This window comes from Nanorana parkeri, unplaced genomic scaffold (genome assembly GCF_000935625.1).
Source record: "Nanorana parkeri isolate BGI_ZX_2015 unplaced genomic scaffold, ASM93562v1 scaffold514, whole genome shotgun sequence".
NCBI classification, from domain to species: Eukaryota; Metazoa; Chordata; class Amphibia; order Anura; family Dicroglossidae; genus Nanorana; species Nanorana parkeri.
In genome coordinates this window covers 57,404-78,622 of record NW_017306782.1, presented here as the reverse complement: position 1 = coordinate 78,622, position 21,219 = coordinate 57,404, and the positions used below count along the sequence as shown (strand labels likewise).

Here is a 21,219-nt window from a genome sequence, read left to right as displayed (position 1 = left end):
ATAGGTTAAGGAAAATTTTGCCCGGAGTTCTTCGTTAGGTAAAAACCCACTAAATACTAATCACAGTACACTGTGAAGAGTGTACTGTCCTTTTAATTTTTTTGTTTGCTAAAAATAAAATAAAAATGTGATTAGGAAAAGGTAAATAATGTTTTAGCGTGTCATATAAATAGCATATACCTTCTGTTCTCTCTGCTGTTATTGAAAAGCTTAATCATGTCTGACAGGAACATCCGTCTTACTTCCATGACTTCTTGAGTTGGAGGAGAGTTCCGCAGGAGAGTGGCTATAATTTTTAAGACCACTACAAAAAAAGAAAGACCACTTTTTAATCTAGTTCTAATTGTGAGGATTTTGCAAAAATAACATAAGCAAACTGGAATGTCCATGTGCAAATACTTCATACAAGATTTTTCCAAAACGTAGAGGAAACAAAAAGAAAATGAAAGTGCAAAAAAACAAAACAAAATATCCAAGCATGAATTGCCCTAAATAAAGAAAGCAAAAAGTCTGAAAATGAAATGCATATTATATTACTACAAGTGTTCAGCCAACATGTTACTCTCCATTGAGGCTCCTAGTCCAGAAAACAGATAAACAATGGGGCTTGCTTTTCAGCAGGTGTCACTACGAAAAGATCTAATGTCCATACCAGGCAAATGATGAGTTTTAAATGAGAAGTTAATAATTAAAGTTGAAGAAGAAAAGTTTTAAAGATTGTCTATATGGCACCAGCATTGAGATAGAAGTAAAGAGCACTCCTTTCCAATGGGGTACAAAAATATGAAACTTAAAATATGAACCCTTATAGCAATGTTTCACATCTAAAACAAAAACCACCTGACGCTTGTAACCGTATAGAGAGGTTCTATACTTCTTAAGGTTCCCTTTTCTGCTGAGAAAAGAGTGACTATTTAACCATTCGGGTTCTGCATTCACTGATCACCTGTGCCAGGTACAAGACTGCGGACAAGCCCATTGGCGTTGTGGTAAGTTTAAAAACAAACCTTTCTTGTAATGAAATAAAAGGATTCAATTGGGCTTTAAGAGTGGCAACACTTGAGGATCACTTGTATTTGGAGTTGACAAAACAGCCTCATGCAACTGTGGTATTCGTTACCGTTATGCAAATTCAAACAGCAAAAGGTTACATACTCAGGGGACACAGACTACATCCCCATTGGCTCCAATTTCCATTCTAGTACTCATCTGCCTTTCCCTCCAGCTTAAAACCTGTACTTTCTGCTTTCAACATCCTATAACTGATCCTGAATCCCTGGTTCACACAAAGGAATGGCTTGACAAAATAAATGCAGTTGGCATTGTCCATATCTGTTCTCAGTCTCCAGGTTACCGAGTATACTAAAGATTAATATATTGGGATTAAGGTTACTGCTGCAGATAAATTATAAGAACAGATTACGTTTTTACTTACAAGGGTTTTGTATCTTGACTGATGAATCGGGGTCAGGATGTTGTTTATGTATCACCTGAGTACTAATCTGTTCAATGAGAATCTGTGGAACAAACAAACCCCCCTATCAGAATATGATAAAGAATAAAGAATGCAAAAAGTTCAAGCATCTCCTAACATAGTAAAGCAACAAAACCTTTGTATAAATAGCAACAACAACAAAAAAACCTGTGTTAACATGGAAAAAAGGCAATACCATGGGTGCCCAGCATCCCATTTATAGCTAGCAGTTATTAGAATGTCTAATGTTCATTAGTTATAATATTATACAGTACAATTAGATGATCGCACACCAGCTATAGCTGCACTCTTTCTTTACATTTTTATAAAAACATAACACATGAGATGCATTGAGACCTCTGATGTGTTTCATGCACACAGGGTTTAGGCATAGTCTCAGTCACTCTTAGTTGGAAATAAACAATGTGCGAGTAAAGTGTAAGGTGCTGTTGCAAAACAAACACACACACACCTATTATTACAAGTATTTGTAAAGTGCAGTTTTGCCGCACACTCTAGAGCCATGCTGGTGGAATGCTTGGCCCTGTCTAAATTGACCCTAGTATGTGTGTGCAAGTGGGATGGGAATCTGGACCACAAGCTCTATAAAAACAGGGATTGAAATGAATACTAAATAAAATTGCTTCATAAGACAAGTGCACTTAAATACTTGTAATAGATGTTTGTTTGTTTTTTACACACTGTACTCACACATTGTTTATCTCCAAACCTTTCAAAACTGTTATTTTTAGAGACTGATAGCTACTTTTATTTTGATTTATGAATAATTATTTTATGTTTTTACATATACTCATTATTAAATGTAGATACCAGTTACTGAATCGGTTTTATTATTGTTCTACATTTTTGATGCATCAAGCAAGCTTTTACGTTATTGCAATATGATAAATAGATATGTACACAGTACTGTGCAAAGGTTTTAGACAGGTGTGAAAAAATGCTGTAGAGTAAGAATGCTTTCAGAAATAAAGTGTTAATGGTTTATTTTTATCAAATTAACAAATGGAAAGTAAATGAACGAAGAGAAACCTAAATCAAATCAATATTTGGTGTGACCACCCTTTGCCTTCAAAACAGCATCAATTGCTCTAGGTACACTTGCTTCTCCCTTCCCCTCCCCCCTTCCCCTCAGAACTCCTGTGGCACCAGGAGAATTGCTCTGACAGTTCACACTTCACAGACTGTATGTATTCACATGCCCTGCACCTCCACCTGGTAGCAGGAACAAGTGTTAAAAAACGATCGTCCTCTAAGAGCAGAGGGAGAACTTACTGTGAGGAGCTTCACACACTTCATGACAGGCTCACAGTCAGCTAGGGCCACAGTGCGGGCTCAGCAACTTCAAAGTCAGCAGCAGGGGGGCGGGGCTGACAATACAGCTACATCCAGATCTCTACAGACAGCAGCCGCTGGAGCTGCTCGTATACTAGCACCAGCACTGGAGCCACTGCACTGCTGCTTAATTCAGCGGGGGGGGCACACGGGGGGGCAAGGCATAAAACAGGGGGGGCAATTGCCCCCCTGTAGTGACGCCTATGCTTGCACACAGTGTTTGAAGGAAGGCCTCAGATCCTTCTGTCTCTTCATGTAATCCCAGACAGACTTGGATGTTGAGATCAGGGCTCTGTGGGTGCCAAACCATCACTTCCAGGACTCCTTTTCTTTACGCTGAATATATTTCTTAATGACATTAGCTGTATGTATGGGGTCGTTGTCCAGCTGCAGAATACATTTGGGGGCCAATGACACCTCCCTGATGGTATGGAATTATCTGCTTGTATTACTCAGCATTGAGGACACCATTAATCCTGACCAAATCTCCAACTCCATTGGCAGAAGTGTAGCCCCAGACTTGGTAGGAAGCTCCACTATGCTTCACTTGCTGTCTCGCCTTCGGCGAACAAACTGCATCCCTCCTGCTACAGCCAAATATTTAAACTTTTGACTCCTGCTTGGATAAACCTACCTGCCGAGTTCCTTCAAAAACTGTGTGTAAGTGTACCTAGAAGAATTGATGCCGTTTTGAAGACAATGGGTGGTCACACACATACAATGTTGCCTTGTATGTTACCTTAGCCATGATGAAGGGGTTTATTTTGGACCCCCAAAACACATTGGCTACTCTACTTGATTGCCTGACCCTAGTGGAATAAATTTGTATCTGGACTATGTCAATTGGTGTGGTGCTTCAATTCCTACAACTTCTTGTTCACTGTTAAGCCAAGGATACTGTGGAGACCCTTCGGCCAGTGATAGCTGCCTGTCCGTTAGCCAGATTGCACGTAGTCACATTACTTAACCAATACGGGATGAGAAGCATAAACAGAATAATGACACAGGTCCAGCGCTCGCTTTCCACTGCCAAATATGAGCACCTGGCTGTAGCAGGCAAGCATGGAAAAAACGATATTGGACACACCGCTTCTCTCAGCTTATGATATGCCCCCATATGGCCAGCAAGAAAAAAAAATATATATCTTGCAATCCCCACTTAAATTTAAAATCAAGGAGCGTAAAGTTTGCTTTTCCGTCTCCGGGAAACAGGAATATTGAAAAAATGCAGCTCAGGGGCAGAAAAGCTTAGCCTCACATATTCTTCACCTAGAATTAATTATGTATTTAGGAGGGGGAGCTTCACAAACATATAAGACCTTAAAAGAAAGACACCAAAGCTTCATCTGGTATCACTACCGTAAGAAATAAGTGGAGGTTTGTAGGAGCATACTTGATACAGCCTAGTACTAAAAGTAAAAGGGTGGAATTAAGTATAATACATTATTCAGTTCAGAGACATGTATTTAGCTTCCTGTAACAGAAAAAAATTGTTTATATTAAATAATTTAGTTATTTTATTAAATAATTTACTATTATTACTAACAATAATATAAAAAATACTAAAAGAAAATGTATAGCCAAAACAGTTTTCTCTTAGTTCTGTATAGAGGAAAGGGTTGGAAGCCTGTAAGTTTTGCTGGTTTTCTGTGGGCTTTGTGAGAGATTTCCCCTCCTCTATTGTCACAGTGATATCAGTTTTAACAGAAAGAAGTGAGGAAAACCTCCAACAGCAGCACAAATAGAAATCATTTTTGGGGGACAGAATAGGGGAAGGCTAGAACCCCTATCAGCTATGTATTGCTGTCCCTGTTACAGATTTTTTTCACTTCCTGTCAGCTCAAACCAGTTATCAGGACAGTAAGTGAGGAAAAAATCTATCGGCGACCCAGACATAAGTAAAAATCTGACAGTGTGGGAAGAATTAGAACCTATTAAGAAAAAAAAACTCCTGGACATACACTTTAACCCCATAGTGACACAGCTTTAGAACATTTTTTACTTTCTGGGGACCGGAGCAATTTTGCAATTTTTACGATGTGTTTGTTTAACCATAATTTCCATCTTCCCCAATCATTGCACATACACATTATATACTGGATTTTTTACAGGTCAAAATGGGCTTTAAATTTGATGTGACATATGCATATAGAAATTCTTATTTTTTTATTAAAAAAGTGGGGGGGGAGGTAATTCTAGGATTTTAGTTTATTTTGGGAGTTATAGGTCGCAAAACACAAGGAGTGAAATACAATTTTAGTGTGGGACAATTTTGGAATGTGGTATGTTTGTCTCCTAACTTTCATGGCCTCCTCGGCACTCTATTTCCTTAAAATGTTTTTATTAAACGTCTTTTTTTTTAAACTAGGGGGCACTAAAAGGTTATTTTTTTAATCACAGGGGCTTTGGATACTTTGTTTTCTGATGAGACACTGTATTCTCCTCAGATATGCTTTGTAGCACACTGATCTGGTTGCAGCCCCACAACACAGTGAGCTGCAAGCCGGATCAGTGGCTGCAACAGCACTGTGATCACCGCGATTGGCCATCACTGTGATCACAGTGCTGGGACCCCCTGATTTGCTGTTGAGGGTCTGCCACGGACACAGAGGGACCCAGCAACAGCATAAACCCCATGAGCGCTGGTCCCTCCACAGACCAGTGCTCATTTTCCGCATGACGGAATTTTTCCATCAAATTTTTTTAAGTATTTGAAAGATTTTGCCGGAATAATTCTGTCATATTCTTTGTGTACCATAAAATAAGACCTAAGCAAGCAACATTAATAACTTCAAGCTACTTTTAGCCAAATTTTTCAGCCCAGATCAACTTTAAAGCTCTTCCATGTGGTAAACACAAATCTTTACATAGCATCATTGCTGCATTAACTAAAATCCATCAGTAAGCTTACAACTCACCAATGACAACATAAAGTTATAAAAATTAAAAACTAACAGACTAGAACACAACTAAATATTTTATTAGTTTGAACCATGTAATCTAAAACTAACAGTTTCCTTATTTATACTAAACAGAAAAAAAAACTGTTGCACCTACTTTGGTGATAAGTGCTTCAGAAAGTATCCCAGGACTTTTAAAGCTTGAACTCGTATTCCTTCACTCTTTGATGCCAGCAGTTTATAAACCACCCTGTTATAGGTAAGAACATAAAAAAATGTAAAACTAAAACTAAAACAAAAATAATTAAAGGTAAATCACAGTATAAAGTGCAGCACCTTAATCCATTCCTCTGATCAAAAGCTGGAATCATGGAGCCTGGATGCTCAGACATTAGTGCAACAAGCAACTGCAAAACATCCATCAAGTTGTCATCCTATACAGAGAAAAAAAAAAATGAACAAATAGATTAACAGAAAACCAATGTTGTTTGATCAATGATCCATTGTGCAGAGATTAAGCAGTAAAATTATAATATATACAGGACACAAATACACAATAAGCCAAGAAAACATTAACAAAATTATCTACATCTCATAAACACACATGCTTTGAAACAATGCAATACAAATGCTTTTAATTGATGTTCTGTTATATTACAATGCACTCCACAGGCAAATGAATGTAGTATTCAGTGAATGGTGGTCGTCTCTCGTTTGATGCATCTATACTCACATATTGTTTCTGGGGGAGCAAACTAAGCAGTGACTAGAAAAGCAAATGGACAAGCCAGATATAACACCCAGTCTAGCAGATGATCTTATCGCACTGTACAAAAATCTAAGTAAAATTTTTCAATTGCAATATTTAAATATTCCATTTAGAGAAATATTTTAAATATGTTATTGGACTTTACAAATGATAAGAATCTAGTCCTTTTAAGTAATGAGTGATAACAGCAAGACAGAGCCTGATAATTTTCTCCTGCAGATAGGCAATTGTGTAATCTGGTTTCCTTTAAAGCAGTGCCACCAAGTGGCAAAAAACAAATAGAAACGTGCAGTAAAAGGTTCACGTACCTCGTGAATGGTAAGCAAATAATTCAGAATTGCTTGCAGTTCATCTTCTTTTACCCCATAATCCTTAAAAAAACAAAAACATAAAATGTAGGAACAAAGGATCTAGTTACCAGACTAGACCAAATGGAAATAAAGTTATGGGAGTGATGTACAGTCAGAATATAGAAAAAGGAACAAGAAAACCTACTAAAATAGTGTGCACCAAGAAATCAGTCAAGGATTCCCAAAAGGTAGTATTCACAAACAAACACTCTGGTCACAAGAGTTCAACTCAATCCAAAGAGAGAATAAAAACTATTTGGATATTTGTTTCTTTGTAATCACATCAAACATTCTGACTACTAATGACGTGAATAACAATAACAAACTTTAAATAAACAAACAAATCAATTGTACCAGTTTAACTACCCTAATCGTCCCCTCTGCTCCTCCCAAGACCTCCTGCTCGCTAGCTCCCTTATCAATTCCTCCCATGCTCGCCTCCAGGACTTCTGTAGAGTCTCTCCCATTCTTTGGAACTCTACCCCAACCTGTCCATCTATCTCTTATTCTGTCTACCTTTAGGCGATCCCTAAAGACTCATCTCTTCAGGGAAGCCTATCCCACCTCAACCTAACCACAGAACCGTCACTTTCTTAAAATTTTTTTCCCCACACAGCTGCCTCCTCATGTACCACTTGCCACTTACTTTAGGATTGTAAGCTCTTACGGGCAGGGCCCTCCTAACCATCTTGTCTTGATTTGAATTGTAATGTCTTCCTTATATTGTAAAACGCTGCGCAAACTGTTCCCACTATATAAATCCTGTATAATAATAATAAAAAGCCTTGTTTGTATACATTACCTTCATTACCAACTGTTTGATGAAAATGAGCAGAAATGCTCGGAGAGAAAGGATCTCTTTCTGGTTAGGTCGAAGTTCATCTTAAGGTATTGAAAAAAGAAAAAAAAAAGGCCATTAGCTAAAAGCATCAAACAAATTTCTTTACTATTAAGAACGCTTTCAAAATAGAAGTCTACAGTGTTTCTTCAAATTGCCATGTCAGATCCTAATCATTTTAAACATAACAACCTTCCCACTGCAATAGGTTTAAACTACTAATACAAATGTTCAGCAGCCAAGCCCACACATAAACGGCTAGAAAGCATTCAGCCAACTCACATTAAAGTAAAAACTAAATCAGAAAAATATTCCAATAGTCCCAGACACAAAAGTTTAAATAGACATAAGGTGATGAAACATTCAACATACCCAAACCTTTAGGGATGATTCCACTGCGGTCCTGGGGGTTAACAATCCAGTAGTAGTACTTCAGAGTGTGCATCACCAGGAGAACAGTGCCGATGCGCCGCACTGCATTGTAGATATTAACTGTGCTGATGAAGTCAGTGGACATGTAGGTATACAAGGCCAATTGTACCTTCAGAGTGAAAAAGGAAAGGCCATTTCAGTTTAATCTTGTCATGAAAGGAAAATGGGGTCTCTGCCATTGCTAAACTCCTCTCTAAAGCACCAAAGGCTTGTCTGTTATTCTGAGCCACTTTGTTCAATACTTATAATAACTTGCCTGGAGCATGTATGCCGATCAGGAAACTCTGAAAAAAGTCGGATCTTATCTGGGTGGTTGCTGTGGGTTAGTACTGAAGCAAGTGGATTAACATAACAGCCAGTTGGCTAGTATTTTTAAAAGCAGAGGTCAGGAATGGAGGCCTTCGTTTCTCTCATTAAAACTTATTAACATTTTCCGATACTGTAACAGACTTTAAGCAGAATAAATTGTTCACAATAGGAAAGGCATTGCAATATCACCCAACCTTACATTTACAATCACAAAAAGCTATCTGTAATACTCCTAGTAACACAATTTTAGTCTTTCCAAATCTCCATAGCAACTGACTGTTACTGGTTTACAATGAGCTGATGGTTCTGATCAGCTCATTGTAAACCAGAAGTCCCATTAAGGCCCCCGTTCACATATAGCGAATTGTCGCGCGATTTCCGCCGCGATATCGCGCATTTTTGCCGCGCGATATCGCGAGAAGTCGCCGGCCAATGTTATTCAATGGAGCTGTCTTAACTCCATGTCGCGCGTCGCGCGTCGCGGTCGCAAGTCGCTTCTACCGAACCCTTTTTTCGGCGGATTTTGCGCGATTTTACTTTTTTTCTATGGAGCCCGACGGGGAAGGTCGCGCTACCGTCGCTGGATCGTCGCTGGAACGTCGCCCCGAAAGTCGCGCTATCCCGGCCGTGCGGATCCGCTGCAAAAGGTATGTCGCTATATGTGAACGGGGCCTAAGGAAGCCAGTCGGCGTGTAAGCTTAACATATTAATAACTTACTCGCAGTCAGATAGTATAAAATCCACAGACAACATTTTGTGGTTGATTTACTAAAGGGGCAGAGGCTGTTCACTCCTCAAAGCGAATATTAGTAAGAAGATGAAGCTGTGTTCACTTTGAATACTTAAAAGGAGAACTATGAGGCGAGTGCTTTTCACTCACCTCATAGTTCTAGCTGACCTGCGACAATGAGACTGTCAAGGTCAGTAGATCGGGAAGTGAGCGAACACATACCGGCGTTCGCTCACCTCTCGATCCTGTCACAGCTCTCTGCCGTGACAGGGGAGTGGCTGGATTCCCCCCCCACTCCGATCCTCCAGCGCTGACTGGCGGAACGGACGGTGGAGGGGGCAGGTAAAGCTTGCTCTGCCTCTAGATAGGCAGAGCCAGCTGTCACTCACGCAGCTGGGCGGTCCAGACAATTGTTGGGATCCGCTTCAGCTGCGGCGTCTCAGTATACCGCCAGCTGTAGCTCGCGGTATACTGCGGCGTCTCAGTATACCGCGAGCCGTAGCTCGCGGTATACCGAGCTTAGGGTGACGGGAGAATGCTATTTTGTGTCCTCCCGTTACCCTAAGGAGAACTATGGGGAAAAGCCCTAATTTTCCCTCACACATGATTGGCTATACAATGTGAACACAGGTTCACTTTATTTACCAACATCCACCTTGGCTTTCCGATTGGCCGGGAAGCTGGCCCCACGCTTTCTCGCCACCAAGTGACAAGGGAGCATGGAACCGGCTTCAATGACTCGCTGCCAGGCTTCCTGATACAGGACGTACGGGTATCAGGCTAGGCATCGGAGCATTTGGACGAGTACAAGTACTGGTCCAAATACCCGCTTTGGCACCAATACTACTGTAGTATCGGTAACTGTGCATCCCTACCTAAAACCAAATGTAATGTCAAAGGACATTCATCAAGTCTCTGATAACATTATCGAATGTTATAGACTTCGGTACTAAGCAGGGAGGTAACTGTACAGCTCAATGTTAATGCCGTCGTTTAACTAGAGAAAACCCCAGTTCTTTTGTAAAAAGTATTAATTTCTATGGGGTCTGCGCATGCTGTTGCTTCATGTTTTTTTACTTAGGCAGGCCCATTGAAATGAATATCAAACATACAAAGAAGTATTATAAGCTGTCTTTTAAACATTTTTTGTGCGCAAGAAAAAAAAATCTCTTGCATAGCACAAGCAAAAATCACATCTGCACACACATGTACAAAACCACGTGTTTAGGAGTATGCGCACATGCATGCAGTAACTCGCAACTTGTTTCTTAGAAATATTTGTGGTTCTTCTGACATTACAATGTGGTTGTAATATAGCTATTTTTTTTTTAAATAGTAAAAAAAAGAGAATGCTTATTTAAAGGAAACGTGCTAAAATAAATCTGTAGTCTGCCATTTCTGGTTCCTCCTGAAAATGCCAGCTGCCTGGCAGAAATTCGGGCTTCAGTGTATTCTGGCATATTGACTCAATTTCTCTATTGAAGGAAGAGACGCAAAGATACTAAGAATTTCCACAAGGAAAAGGTGAGCATTAGCAGCCGCATAATTCTTTTAGCACGTTTAGCGAAATTAGAAGAGTAACTTTTTTTTCCCCAAAATTGTAGATGTATATTGGCTTGTAGAAGAATTACCTATTTATACAACAATTGCAGGGAAAAGAAAAAGTCCTTGCATACCTTTGCTGGCGTATGAATCCATATCGCTGGGTTCAAAAGAATGTGGTCACAGAGCTGTTTCAGTAAAGGGATTCCATTGTGCAAAGTGCTCAGGTATTTAGAAAATGCCAGGCTGAGCTCTAGGACTGTTCGGGTAACATGTATTTTGGAAGACTGCACACAAATACAAAAAAAAGTGTGAGAAAAAAATTAAAACATGTCTTGCATTGAGCAAATTGTAACATATTAAGATGTAAAAGGCACATCATACCTGCTTTTTTATATCAAGAATATTTATAACTAGTACCATCGGCCATAAACCCATCCTCTCTAAGGCCGGCACAATATTACAAAGCCAATATGAGTAATTTACACATCAGTGAGAAGCGTAAAATCACCAGATGTCCACAAACAGCCTAATTAAGTAGGCAATGCTACCGAATCAAGAATTGCTTGGACAATCAGGCTATGCTGGCCACTCCCCTTTAATGACAGGGCCTTTTATACGCATGTTATAATCCACATTTAAGGCCTGAAAGTTACTTAAAACCCTCAAACATTTTATATTTTCTGAAAGCAAAGACCTTGTAAAATAAAATAGTGGCAGTTGAAAATGTTGACATTGCATTATATTAACGCAACTCTGTACCAAACCCACATATGTTTAAAAAATGCACTTAATGTAATACCCATTTCTTTTAATAAATAATAAAGATGAGGTTACGACAAATAGATACCCAACATGCTCAGGTACAAAATTACAAGATACAGTACTTCAAAATTGTCCATAAGCGGCGCTCTAAAAGCCCGTGTTTACGTTAATAAGTGTGCGCTCGCTGGGGATCATTTTTAAAATTATTTTTACATTTTATTTAGATCTACCGTATTTTTCGGTCCATAAGACGCACTTTTTTTCCCCCCAAAAGGAGGGGGAAAATGTGCCTGCGTCTTATGTAGCGAATCCCGACGCCCGAGACATGCAGTTTCGGGCGCCGGGCGAGTAGTAGGAGCCACTGCTCGTTTAATACGAGTGATCTAATGAGATCACTCGTATTAAAGCCGAGCAGAGGCGGCGGCGATCGAGTTCAGCAGTAGGAGCCACTGCTGGTTTAATACGAGTGATCTAATGAGATCACTCGTATTAGAACCGAGCAGCGGCGACGATCGAGATCACCATAGAGCAGACGAAGAACGGACGTTCTTCGTCTGCTCTGTGTGATCACTGAGACCGTGGCGCTGTAATCACAGCGCCACCTGTCTCAACGGTCACTAACTGCAGCTTCTGTCACAGCTTCCGTCATAGAAGCTGTGACAGAAGCTACAGTCTGTTGAGTGCTCCATAAGGCGCGCCGAATCTCCCTGCGTCCTATGGTCCGGTGCGTCTTATGGACCGCAAAATACGGTATGTATATTTAATTGTTTTAACTTTACTTAATTGCTTTCACATTGGGGAGCTTAAAAGCCCCCTTATGTGATAGCATAGTAGTGGTGACCAGTACTCTAAGTGACACTAGGGGTCTAATGGACCTCTTCCTTCCAAAAGAAGCTATTGGAGCGTAGACAGACCAGTCCCATTCCACGCTTCCACTTGGGGTAGTGGAAGGCGGGGGTGTCGGGCTGGGGTTTGCACTACACTGGTCCCTAGAAGCGATCTGACACTACTTCAGCCGGCAGAATCACTTCCACTGTAAAGCCAACAGTGGGCTTTACACATGTAAACATAGTCCCAGCATTTTAGTCTGTTTAAAGGGGCCCCATTCGCCGGTGGCAGCAAAAGGGTTAAAAAAATGACTGGAAATACTCTGTACAACCAATATCTTATAATCTATAATTCCAAGCGAGGCAGATTTTGGCCAGCCTCAGATGTAGCTAAACAATGACATGAAACAAGCATGTACATATCAAGTTTTGTTACACTGGAAATATATAAGCCTGAACCAGGTTAGACTCTGGAGGTAGTGGGGATCAGGATGACAGTCTTAGAGCACCTTTAACAAGCATGAGGTTGCAGTGACCGTAAAAGAAATCCATCAGGAGAGAAGTATCTTGGACTTCCACTGCCGATTTTGAAAATGCTAGCTGCTTGGATGTATTGCTCATTATGGTGATCAAGAATATAGTTTAAAATATATAGTTAAATTATAGTTTAAAACCCTTAAGCATACAGCCAGTGAAGCCACAACTCTGGCTTTATTAGTCAAACATACAAATTTAGAGAGCCAAACAACTAGCAATATAATCCTCTATACTTCTCTTAGAACAGGTTTCCTTTAAGGTGCATGTTTACAACAACTGGTTAAAGCCACACTACACTCAGGAGTTAAACCTTAAAAAAGCATACAAGTATCTTAAGTATTAACAAAAATGTATCTTCTTTGTGCATCCCCCAGTTGTAGATCCTAAAATCATCTCTGAATTTGTGCCGACACTGTCCTTCCTTCTTTGTAGTCCATCACGGGGGTGAGCTTGGAGCGGTGACTACTTTACAACACGGGGGCCATGGGGAACAAAAGTAGTCACCCTCCAAAAAGGAAGGACAGTGTCAAGACCAATTTAGAGATTTGAGGATCTACAAGCGAGTGATACACAAATAAGATACATTTTTGTTATTAGTTAAGATACTTGAATGCATTTTAAGGTTTAACTCCTGAGTTTAGTGTCACTTTTAGCATCGGCTTTTTGTTTTCACCCTAATTTACCACGGAATGTATCATCAGTTTTTAAAATAAAAATAGTTGCAATGTCAAAATAAAGCGAGAAAAAAAAAGCATGCCATCCTTCCTCAGTTCCCTACAATTAAAAGGCCCCAAAGTACTGAAGGAGATAGTCTAATAAAATGCACAGGGATTGCTCATATACAGTAGGTTCACCTTCTCAAGACTGTATCCTATTACGAGGAAGCCCTTTGAAGACAGCATCTGTTCTTGCATAGCGAGTGAGTTTTTCAGCAGCTCCAAAATGAAGGCCAAAAGTGTTGAACTACATGAAAGACAATAAAACAAACAAATCATCTCAGATATTTCATCAAAACACACGATTCATTAAGCTCGAACGCATTTTGCCACCAAAGATATACGTAACTTACAAAATTTAACAATATAACAAGATTACATTTGTTTGACTTTTTAGTTGTTATGGGGGGCAAATTGATGATCAATTTCAACCACAGTGACAAAAACTCAAAAGGAGCATATTGGAAATGTTTTATCAATTGCATGGAACTCCTAATGAATGGGATTTTCGTTCGGGAATCTCCATTCATTCCAAAGTCTAATGTTAAATCAAAATGAAAATCAAACAAAATTTCAAACATTTGTCAAGTCTCTAATGGCATTATCACACGTTCTGAAGAGATTTTTCATACAAATGATCATTCCAAAATCTGCCAGTGTATACTCTACTTTACCCTCGCCTTCCGCTCTGTTTGTTGCTCCCCCTTACCTTATTTTGTGTCTCAGTGCCAAGATCACCAGGACAGAGAGAGAAATCTACCCAGCAGGGACACAGATGGCTATAAAAACTGTTATGATCCCTCACCACTCTATCCAAACCTAAAAAAAAATAGGATTTTTGTTCTCGCTGTAAAATCCTTTTTTTGGAGAACATTGAGGGACCTAGTTTGAGATTATACAACCTAAGGTTATACTGCCATCTATAGGAGAAATGGACACTAGGCATATCACAAACTGGAGGCCAGTCCACTAGTGGCTCTAACTTCACCTACACCAATCCTGCTCAGTTGTAACAAGCAGTCCAAAGAGAGAACTGACTTCGAGAAATGGATTTCATAGTGAGTACAAAAATCCTATTTTTTCTATCATCCATTGAGAGACAAATCTTAAGATTATGCAACCTAGGGACATCCAAAAGCAGTCCAAACAGAGACAGGAACACCAAAAAAACACAGGCAAACCAGCCCAGCAAGAAAAACCCAAAAGGGAAAAACAAAGACATTAACAAATTGAGTCCAAGGGTTTTTCAGATTTTGGACATGTGAGATTGTTTTAAGATTACAGCTTTCTTTTGAAGTCAACCAACCCAATCTTGATATTTTTGGGGACAGATAAGATTTTTTTCCGAAAATTAGAGAAAAATGGTGGGGAAAAAACAGCACTTTTCTGGTAGGTTTATGGGGGGGAAAATACATGGTGTAGGAACAATTGCGCATTATTTTTCCTTCACAGACATTATAACAAAGGCCCTGTCTTTAAAAATAGGTTTCCAATTTCCAATATCTGGTCTGAATCCACCAGTAGCTGTCAATAGTAGAAAAACTTCCCAACTCAAGCAAGAAATACAGTGGTACTTCAGTTCACAAACGTACTTCATTCCACGATTCTGGTCGCAAACCAAATAACATTTCCCCATAAGGTTCAATGTAAATAAGGTTAAATACTCTGACCCCTACGAACGTTTTGGTTGCGAACAGAATACATTTCCCATAGGGTTCAATGTAAATAAGGTTAATCTGTTCTGAATCATATGTACATTCTTTGTTTCATATTTTTGTGGTTCTAAAAAGTACAGTACAGTATGAAGAGCGTGAACACTAACCTTTGCACTTTCTTTGGAGCCGTGCTGGATTGAATAATACTGTACAGTACTGTATGTGCTAAAAAAGCACACAAAAAAAGCTTCACCGCAAGTGTGCACAGGTCTGTTTGCGACCGCGATCTCGACTAGAGGAAGCCACTACCACGCTTTAGAGCGGGGAAGGTGGCCGCGGTCGTGTTTGTCACCCGATTTAGAGTTTGCGAACGAAAAGCAAAATTTTGCCGAACCTCCTGATCACGAACCGAATTGTTCGCAAACAGAAGTGTTCGTGAACCGAGGTATTGCTGTATAGAATAAAACAAAGATGTCCATTTTCCATAAGGGAAACTGGGCAGGGGTGGGAGGGGAGGGGTAATGGCCTGTAAGAGGCTAGCCCCAGTTTCTAGAGTCCATTTCTCCTGTTGACGGAGATATAGCTCTATGTTTCAATGTCCCTCAATGGAGGATAAAAATAAAAAAAATAAAAACGGTTTTCATTTACATACACATTAAGTTAGAGTTAAAAAAAAGGTTTTTGTTTTCTTATTTTCCCAACATGCCATGTTACAATATATTCAAATCTCCTACAGAATATCGAATATGCATAATAATGCTTCTGTGAGTAAACAAATATCTGAGGCAATAAAATGTAGTAGCATACAGTAGCCTACAAAAGCAAAAATATACATAACATTTCAATCCTACCACATACTCATATTGTACTGAAAGTAGAAGGTAAAAGACAACTTCAGTAACAATTAAATGTATTGTGTTTAAATCCCCACCCTTGAGCTACCTCACAAGCATAACTTCAGATATGACTAACTAAGCTAGCATACTTAAGGTGCCCATACACCTTACGACCATCGCAAGACTTGTGTCTTGCGATGGTCGTATGCTTATTGAAAGCTCGTACGATCTGCCCACCTTGGATGGGCAGATCTTACTTGCGATCATCGAAAGCCCGCCCCGCTGAGGGGCGGGCTTCCGATGACTGCAATGCAGAACAGGTAGTGTGAGAGTGCGCACACCGGCCCGTTCCACAGCTATCGAACGAGCAGGCTAGAAACCTGCCGACAATCGTACGATTCTCGGCGGGTTTTCGAGCATGCTGGTTCGACAAAAGGACGTGCGACCGTACAGTAGAAACGGTCGCACGTCTTCGTTCACACTGCTCGATTCTCGTACGATCGCGGGATTTCCCGCGATTCTCGTACGAGAATCGAGCAGTGTATGGGCACCTTTAGACTAATGTAATACCGGTATACCCAGCTGGATAAAGCTCGGAAATCTGGGTGCCAGGTTCAGTCATGCTCTCTTTTTGGAATGATTTTATTATTGCTAGGATCTACCAACAAGTACCATTTACTTCTCATGTTAAAAGAGGTCTGGGACAATCAGAAATTTACAAATAACTTCCTTGCCAATGCAGAACTCTTTAATAAGATCCAGATCACAATACAAGAGCAATCTATATAAACAGTTTAAAACAATTATCTGAGTAAGGTTGATACGACTGATACAAGGTTTTCAGTCTCTCTGGGCATTAAATAATTATTGCAAAAAATGAGATACTTACCAGACTGATGTGTCAATATGATCAGAACCAGGTTGCTTGTAATCCAGCTGAGCAAAAAGAGGGAAGAGAACCTGAATTCCTCCAATGGAGTGCATTGCACTTTGAATAGAGTGTGTCAGAACAGCCTTGACATCCTTAAAAATGGAAATATGGAGTAAAGGTCAAACAAAAAACTCCAGGCAACTACATAACATACATTTTAGCCCAGCTGGGTATTCATGAAATCCATTTTAGAAATACTATAACTACTTGAAATCTACTTTAATGTGATCTTTGCATAGTACCCTGCACAGTAGAAATCCAAATGGGATTGAGAGATTAAGCACCATAATCCTGCTGGGCTCAACTGCATTAACAAGTACTGCCCATCTAATATGGTTTCAGGCCCTGGGAGCTGGAGAGGGCCGAGGTTAGGCAGCTTACAGGAGGGGAAGGGCTCATTTGGAGTCCTAAAAGATGCCTGGTGGCTAGTATTATAAAAAGATACAGGGATCCTACTGTAGATCACCAAATAAACAAAAAAAAATCACAAGTATTTGGCAACAGTAATGGTTCACATGTGTTATTTAGTAGTTTGCCCATCCCCACTAACCCAACTAAAAAGAAACAGTAACAAATTAAATTGAAGTAGTCTGCTACCCTAATGACAACTTTCTGAATCGAATCAGGCCTAATGATAATGATCAATATCATAAAACACAGCTGAAATGAAAACAACATATAAAAAAACCAGCAATGTAGAACACAAGCAAGTGAGCTGTACCTGAAGCATCAAGGCATGGGGGGAGTGAATAAATATTGAGGCGTTATCTTTAGGAGACGATTCTAGGCAGAGCTGAGCATCTGTAGCTCGCGGGTTATATGTGAAGGCAATTGAACTGGACAGCTTGCCGTCATACAGCAACAATTTGTGGTGTTCGGCAAGAAAGAGGTCACTCTCTGCCTTGAATTTAAATGTACCCTGCAAAACAGAGAAAAATAATTATTACTGGAATTGCTAAAGTTTTGACAAAAGAATTGACAAATTTCATACAGTGCATCTTGTCTTTAAAAATGTAATGTCCACTAAAAAGTCTTGACTATACTGTGACTGTAAACTATTACATGGTAAAACAATTTGTTTTTAGAGCATTGGAAAAATATGACCTGGAAACCTGCATTACCAGGCAAACTAACCATCACATGTTAACTCCTTATACTCCAAGATATTCTGTGGCTAGGTGGTTGGCAAAACATTTTTTTCCATTAGTATCTTTTTTTTCATTTACTACGCAGATGTGTATGGACTGAGTGAAGCAGGCTCATTCTCTGCACCTAGACAGTAAGACTGGACATAGAGGAGATGAACTTCCATTGGATATGAAGATAGTGACCCGAATGATAGATCTACACAATTGTAAAGGCCTTCATGACACTTTTAAAAGGCAAACAATTGACAACAACTATCATCTGCTAAGAATGATGTTGCACCCTGTTGGAAAATTATTTTTATTGGTATATAAAATTAACCAACTGTTTTGCAAGTTGAATGAATCGTCACAAGATTAGATGAAGAAATTGTTAGATTTACATCCTGTCCAAGTAGAGAATGGCCAGATTTTTATAGCCATGTTTTTGTCTTATGATCACAAAGGACAGCAAATCACCAGCTGAAAATTCAAGTGTTTGGCTCCTAAATTCGAACCATGGCTGTTCGTAAACAAGTACACTTCAATACACTTGAGCAAATGTACTGCAAACAGTGAAAATTAGGTTGTGCCATAGACATCATTGTTTGACAAAGACAAAGCAGATCCGGTTATACAACTGGTCTGCCAGGTCTTTAGGGGGTACTTTACTTCAATGTTCTCATCTCTGCATTTTTTTTTTCCTGCAGCTTTAGTGCCTCCGACTATAACAGTACAGATCTCATCATGCATTTTGTGTGTTGTGTCTTATGCAGTTAACTGCATCAAAAAAAAAAATGTTCAAATGTAAATTTGGCGTAATGGTTTGCTTCTGAATGAGTTGTACAGACATCAGAAGCGTCTGATATAATGTGCAGTGAACAGTAAGAAAGTGACTACAGCATATAAGAAAGACTGAATTTTAATACAAGTTATTATTGACATGGTATTATCTGCATTATGTACTGGTAGCAATAGTGGCATTATGAAAAATTGGAGGTTTCCACAATGATGCCATCAAGATCTGAAAATCAGTTTTACAAGCAGCATACTCTCACAGCTGGACATAATTGTTTCATGGAAGCATTATCCCCAGGCATGGATAACAATTAGAATCTTAGGAGTGTGATACAACCTAATAAGGTTTTAAACACGGAATCTAAGATGGTTTCGGCTGATTATGCTATTGAAGGGGGGGGGGGGACTCATTAAACCCTTCATGACCTGGGCTGCAATCACAATCTCTTTAGCGTGACTAAAAATAACCACGGAGAAAAAAAATCTTAATTGTTCTTTCCTTACAAAAAAAGAACCCAAATAGGTGCACAAAATCAAACTTTAATGTGGTCATTTACTACACGACAGTCACATTATGAAAAATTCTCATCTGTTTGTATTTTCCAGTCTGTACATTTAGTAAGAAAGTATATTACTGCTGTGGAAGAATCACACAGCAAAAATGTAAAAAATGTGTCAGTCATTTATGAACAGAACCTGAAAACTAGCTCAGTTATGAAGGGGTTAAAATAAATTTGGTAAACCTTTAGAAGGCTTAAGGATCATCTGGGAATCCAGAAAGTCTTTCCTGTTTTATCACTAATGAAATCAATACAAATTGGCTCAATCAGTAAGGAAATTGCTATAAATCCATCTGGTATTGACTGGTAGTTTTATGTGGTTATTAAAGCTTTTCTATCCCGATTGGAAATCCCTGCGACATAACTCATAATATAAAAAAAATTATTTTATAACTGTTAAAGTGACATTAAAGTCAAAGTTTTTTCCCCTTCCCAATCCTGCTTTAGGGACTTACCTTAAATGATGTCTCTTAATCCGATCTTCTTTGCTGTCCTTTTCATCTGTCCCTCCAGCGCTCGTGCGGGTCTCCGATCCAGTGCCGATTCCTCTGGCCTCCTCTCCTCTGACGTCCCACGGAGTCTGTGCGGGCGCACGCAGACTTACCTTGTGTCTCTCCTCGTCTCTCAGCCGAACATCTGAACTGCACATGCGCCCGCCCCAAGATCCTTTGCGGCAGCCCGAGACTCTTCAGATGTTCAGACAGGAGAGCACATCAGAGACACATCAAGTTTAAACCTCTATAAAAAGATTTTCTTTTTTCTTTTAAGTTATTGCATAGATCTACTGCTTGCTAGCAGTAGATATATGCAAAAAAACGTGAGGGTTTAATTAGCCTTTAATGTCACATGGGGCTGGTCACTAAAATGCATTTGCAAAAAACGGTTTGTTTAAAAATATATTTTCAAAAGGCATCTTATTAAAGATAACCAGGTAAAAATCAAATAATTAGAATATCATGCAAAAGTAATGGCAGTAATTGCTGCAAAAGGGGCCCAAACCAAGTACTGAGTACATATGCATGCTTGTACTTTTCAGAGGTCCGATATTGTTTTATGTACAATCCTTGTTTTATTGATTGCAATGTAATAATCTACTTTTTTGAGGTTGTGGATTTGGGGTTCTTGGGGTTTTCATGAGCTGTAAGCCATAATCATCACAATTATGACAAATCACGGCTTGAATTATCTTGCTTTGCATGTAATGAGTCTTTCTCATATATTAGTTTCACCTTTTAAGTTGCATTAGTGAAATAAATGAACTTTGTACGATATTCTAATTATTCGAGTTTCACCTGTACATATGCAATACGTAAATATTTTTTTAAAATTATAGACTTTAGAACAAACAGTCAAGAGATATTTACAGATAAATACACAGACATATGCATACACAGACACACACAATACCTTGTATAAAGGGCCCAGCTGATAAATTGCGAATATTTGTGCAGCATTGAGTGCTTCGCTGAAAAGGTAGACAGCAGCCATCTGCCCACAAAACACTCGGTTAGCATCGGCTGTTTCGGAAGACCCCAGGAAACACTTGTCAAATGTCTGCAGAATATATGAGAAAAGAGGACAAATTCAAATGTACAAGGTGCCTTGGAATTTCTACCTAAAACGCAAAACTAGGTTAAAAAGTATAGCTAAACAAACTAATCTTTCTCTGCGCTATTTCCTACACTCGAATTAATGTCGCCTTCCAAAACGTTACCTTTAAATGTGTTACTGTGAAGTTTACCTGAGAGCATTTTCTGTTCCATATTTTAATAG

At 39.3% G+C, this 21,219-nt stretch overlaps 1 protein-coding gene across 1 annotated transcript in view; it reads right to left on the bottom strand.

Annotated features, from left to right (window-relative positions):
• LOC108790936 (lipopolysaccharide-responsive and beige-like anchor protein) overlaps positions 1 to 21,219 on the bottom strand; it is a 493,639-nt gene that overhangs the window by 424,036 nt on the left and 48,384 nt on the right. The window contains exons 8-20 of the mRNA XM_018561299.1: positions 20,854 to 21,000; positions 17,686 to 17,883; positions 16,923 to 17,056; positions 13,681 to 13,789; positions 10,832 to 10,984; positions 8,057 to 8,225; positions 7,649 to 7,728; positions 6,805 to 6,867; positions 6,064 to 6,161; positions 5,885 to 5,977; positions 4,221 to 4,236; positions 1,436 to 1,517; positions 181 to 304 (exon numbers count right to left, since the gene is read on the bottom strand). Coding sequence (XP_018416801.1) covers positions 181 to 304; positions 1,436 to 1,517; positions 4,221 to 4,236; positions 5,885 to 5,977; positions 6,064 to 6,161; positions 6,805 to 6,867; positions 7,649 to 7,728; positions 8,057 to 8,225; positions 10,832 to 10,984; positions 13,681 to 13,789; positions 16,923 to 17,056; positions 17,686 to 17,883; positions 20,854 to 21,000 — 1,466 coding nt within the window. The remainder of the gene's footprint in view (positions 1 to 180; positions 305 to 1,435; positions 1,518 to 4,220; positions 4,237 to 5,884; positions 5,978 to 6,063; positions 6,162 to 6,804; positions 6,868 to 7,648; positions 7,729 to 8,056; positions 8,226 to 10,831; positions 10,985 to 13,680; positions 13,790 to 16,922; positions 17,057 to 17,685; positions 17,884 to 20,853; positions 21,001 to 21,219) is intronic.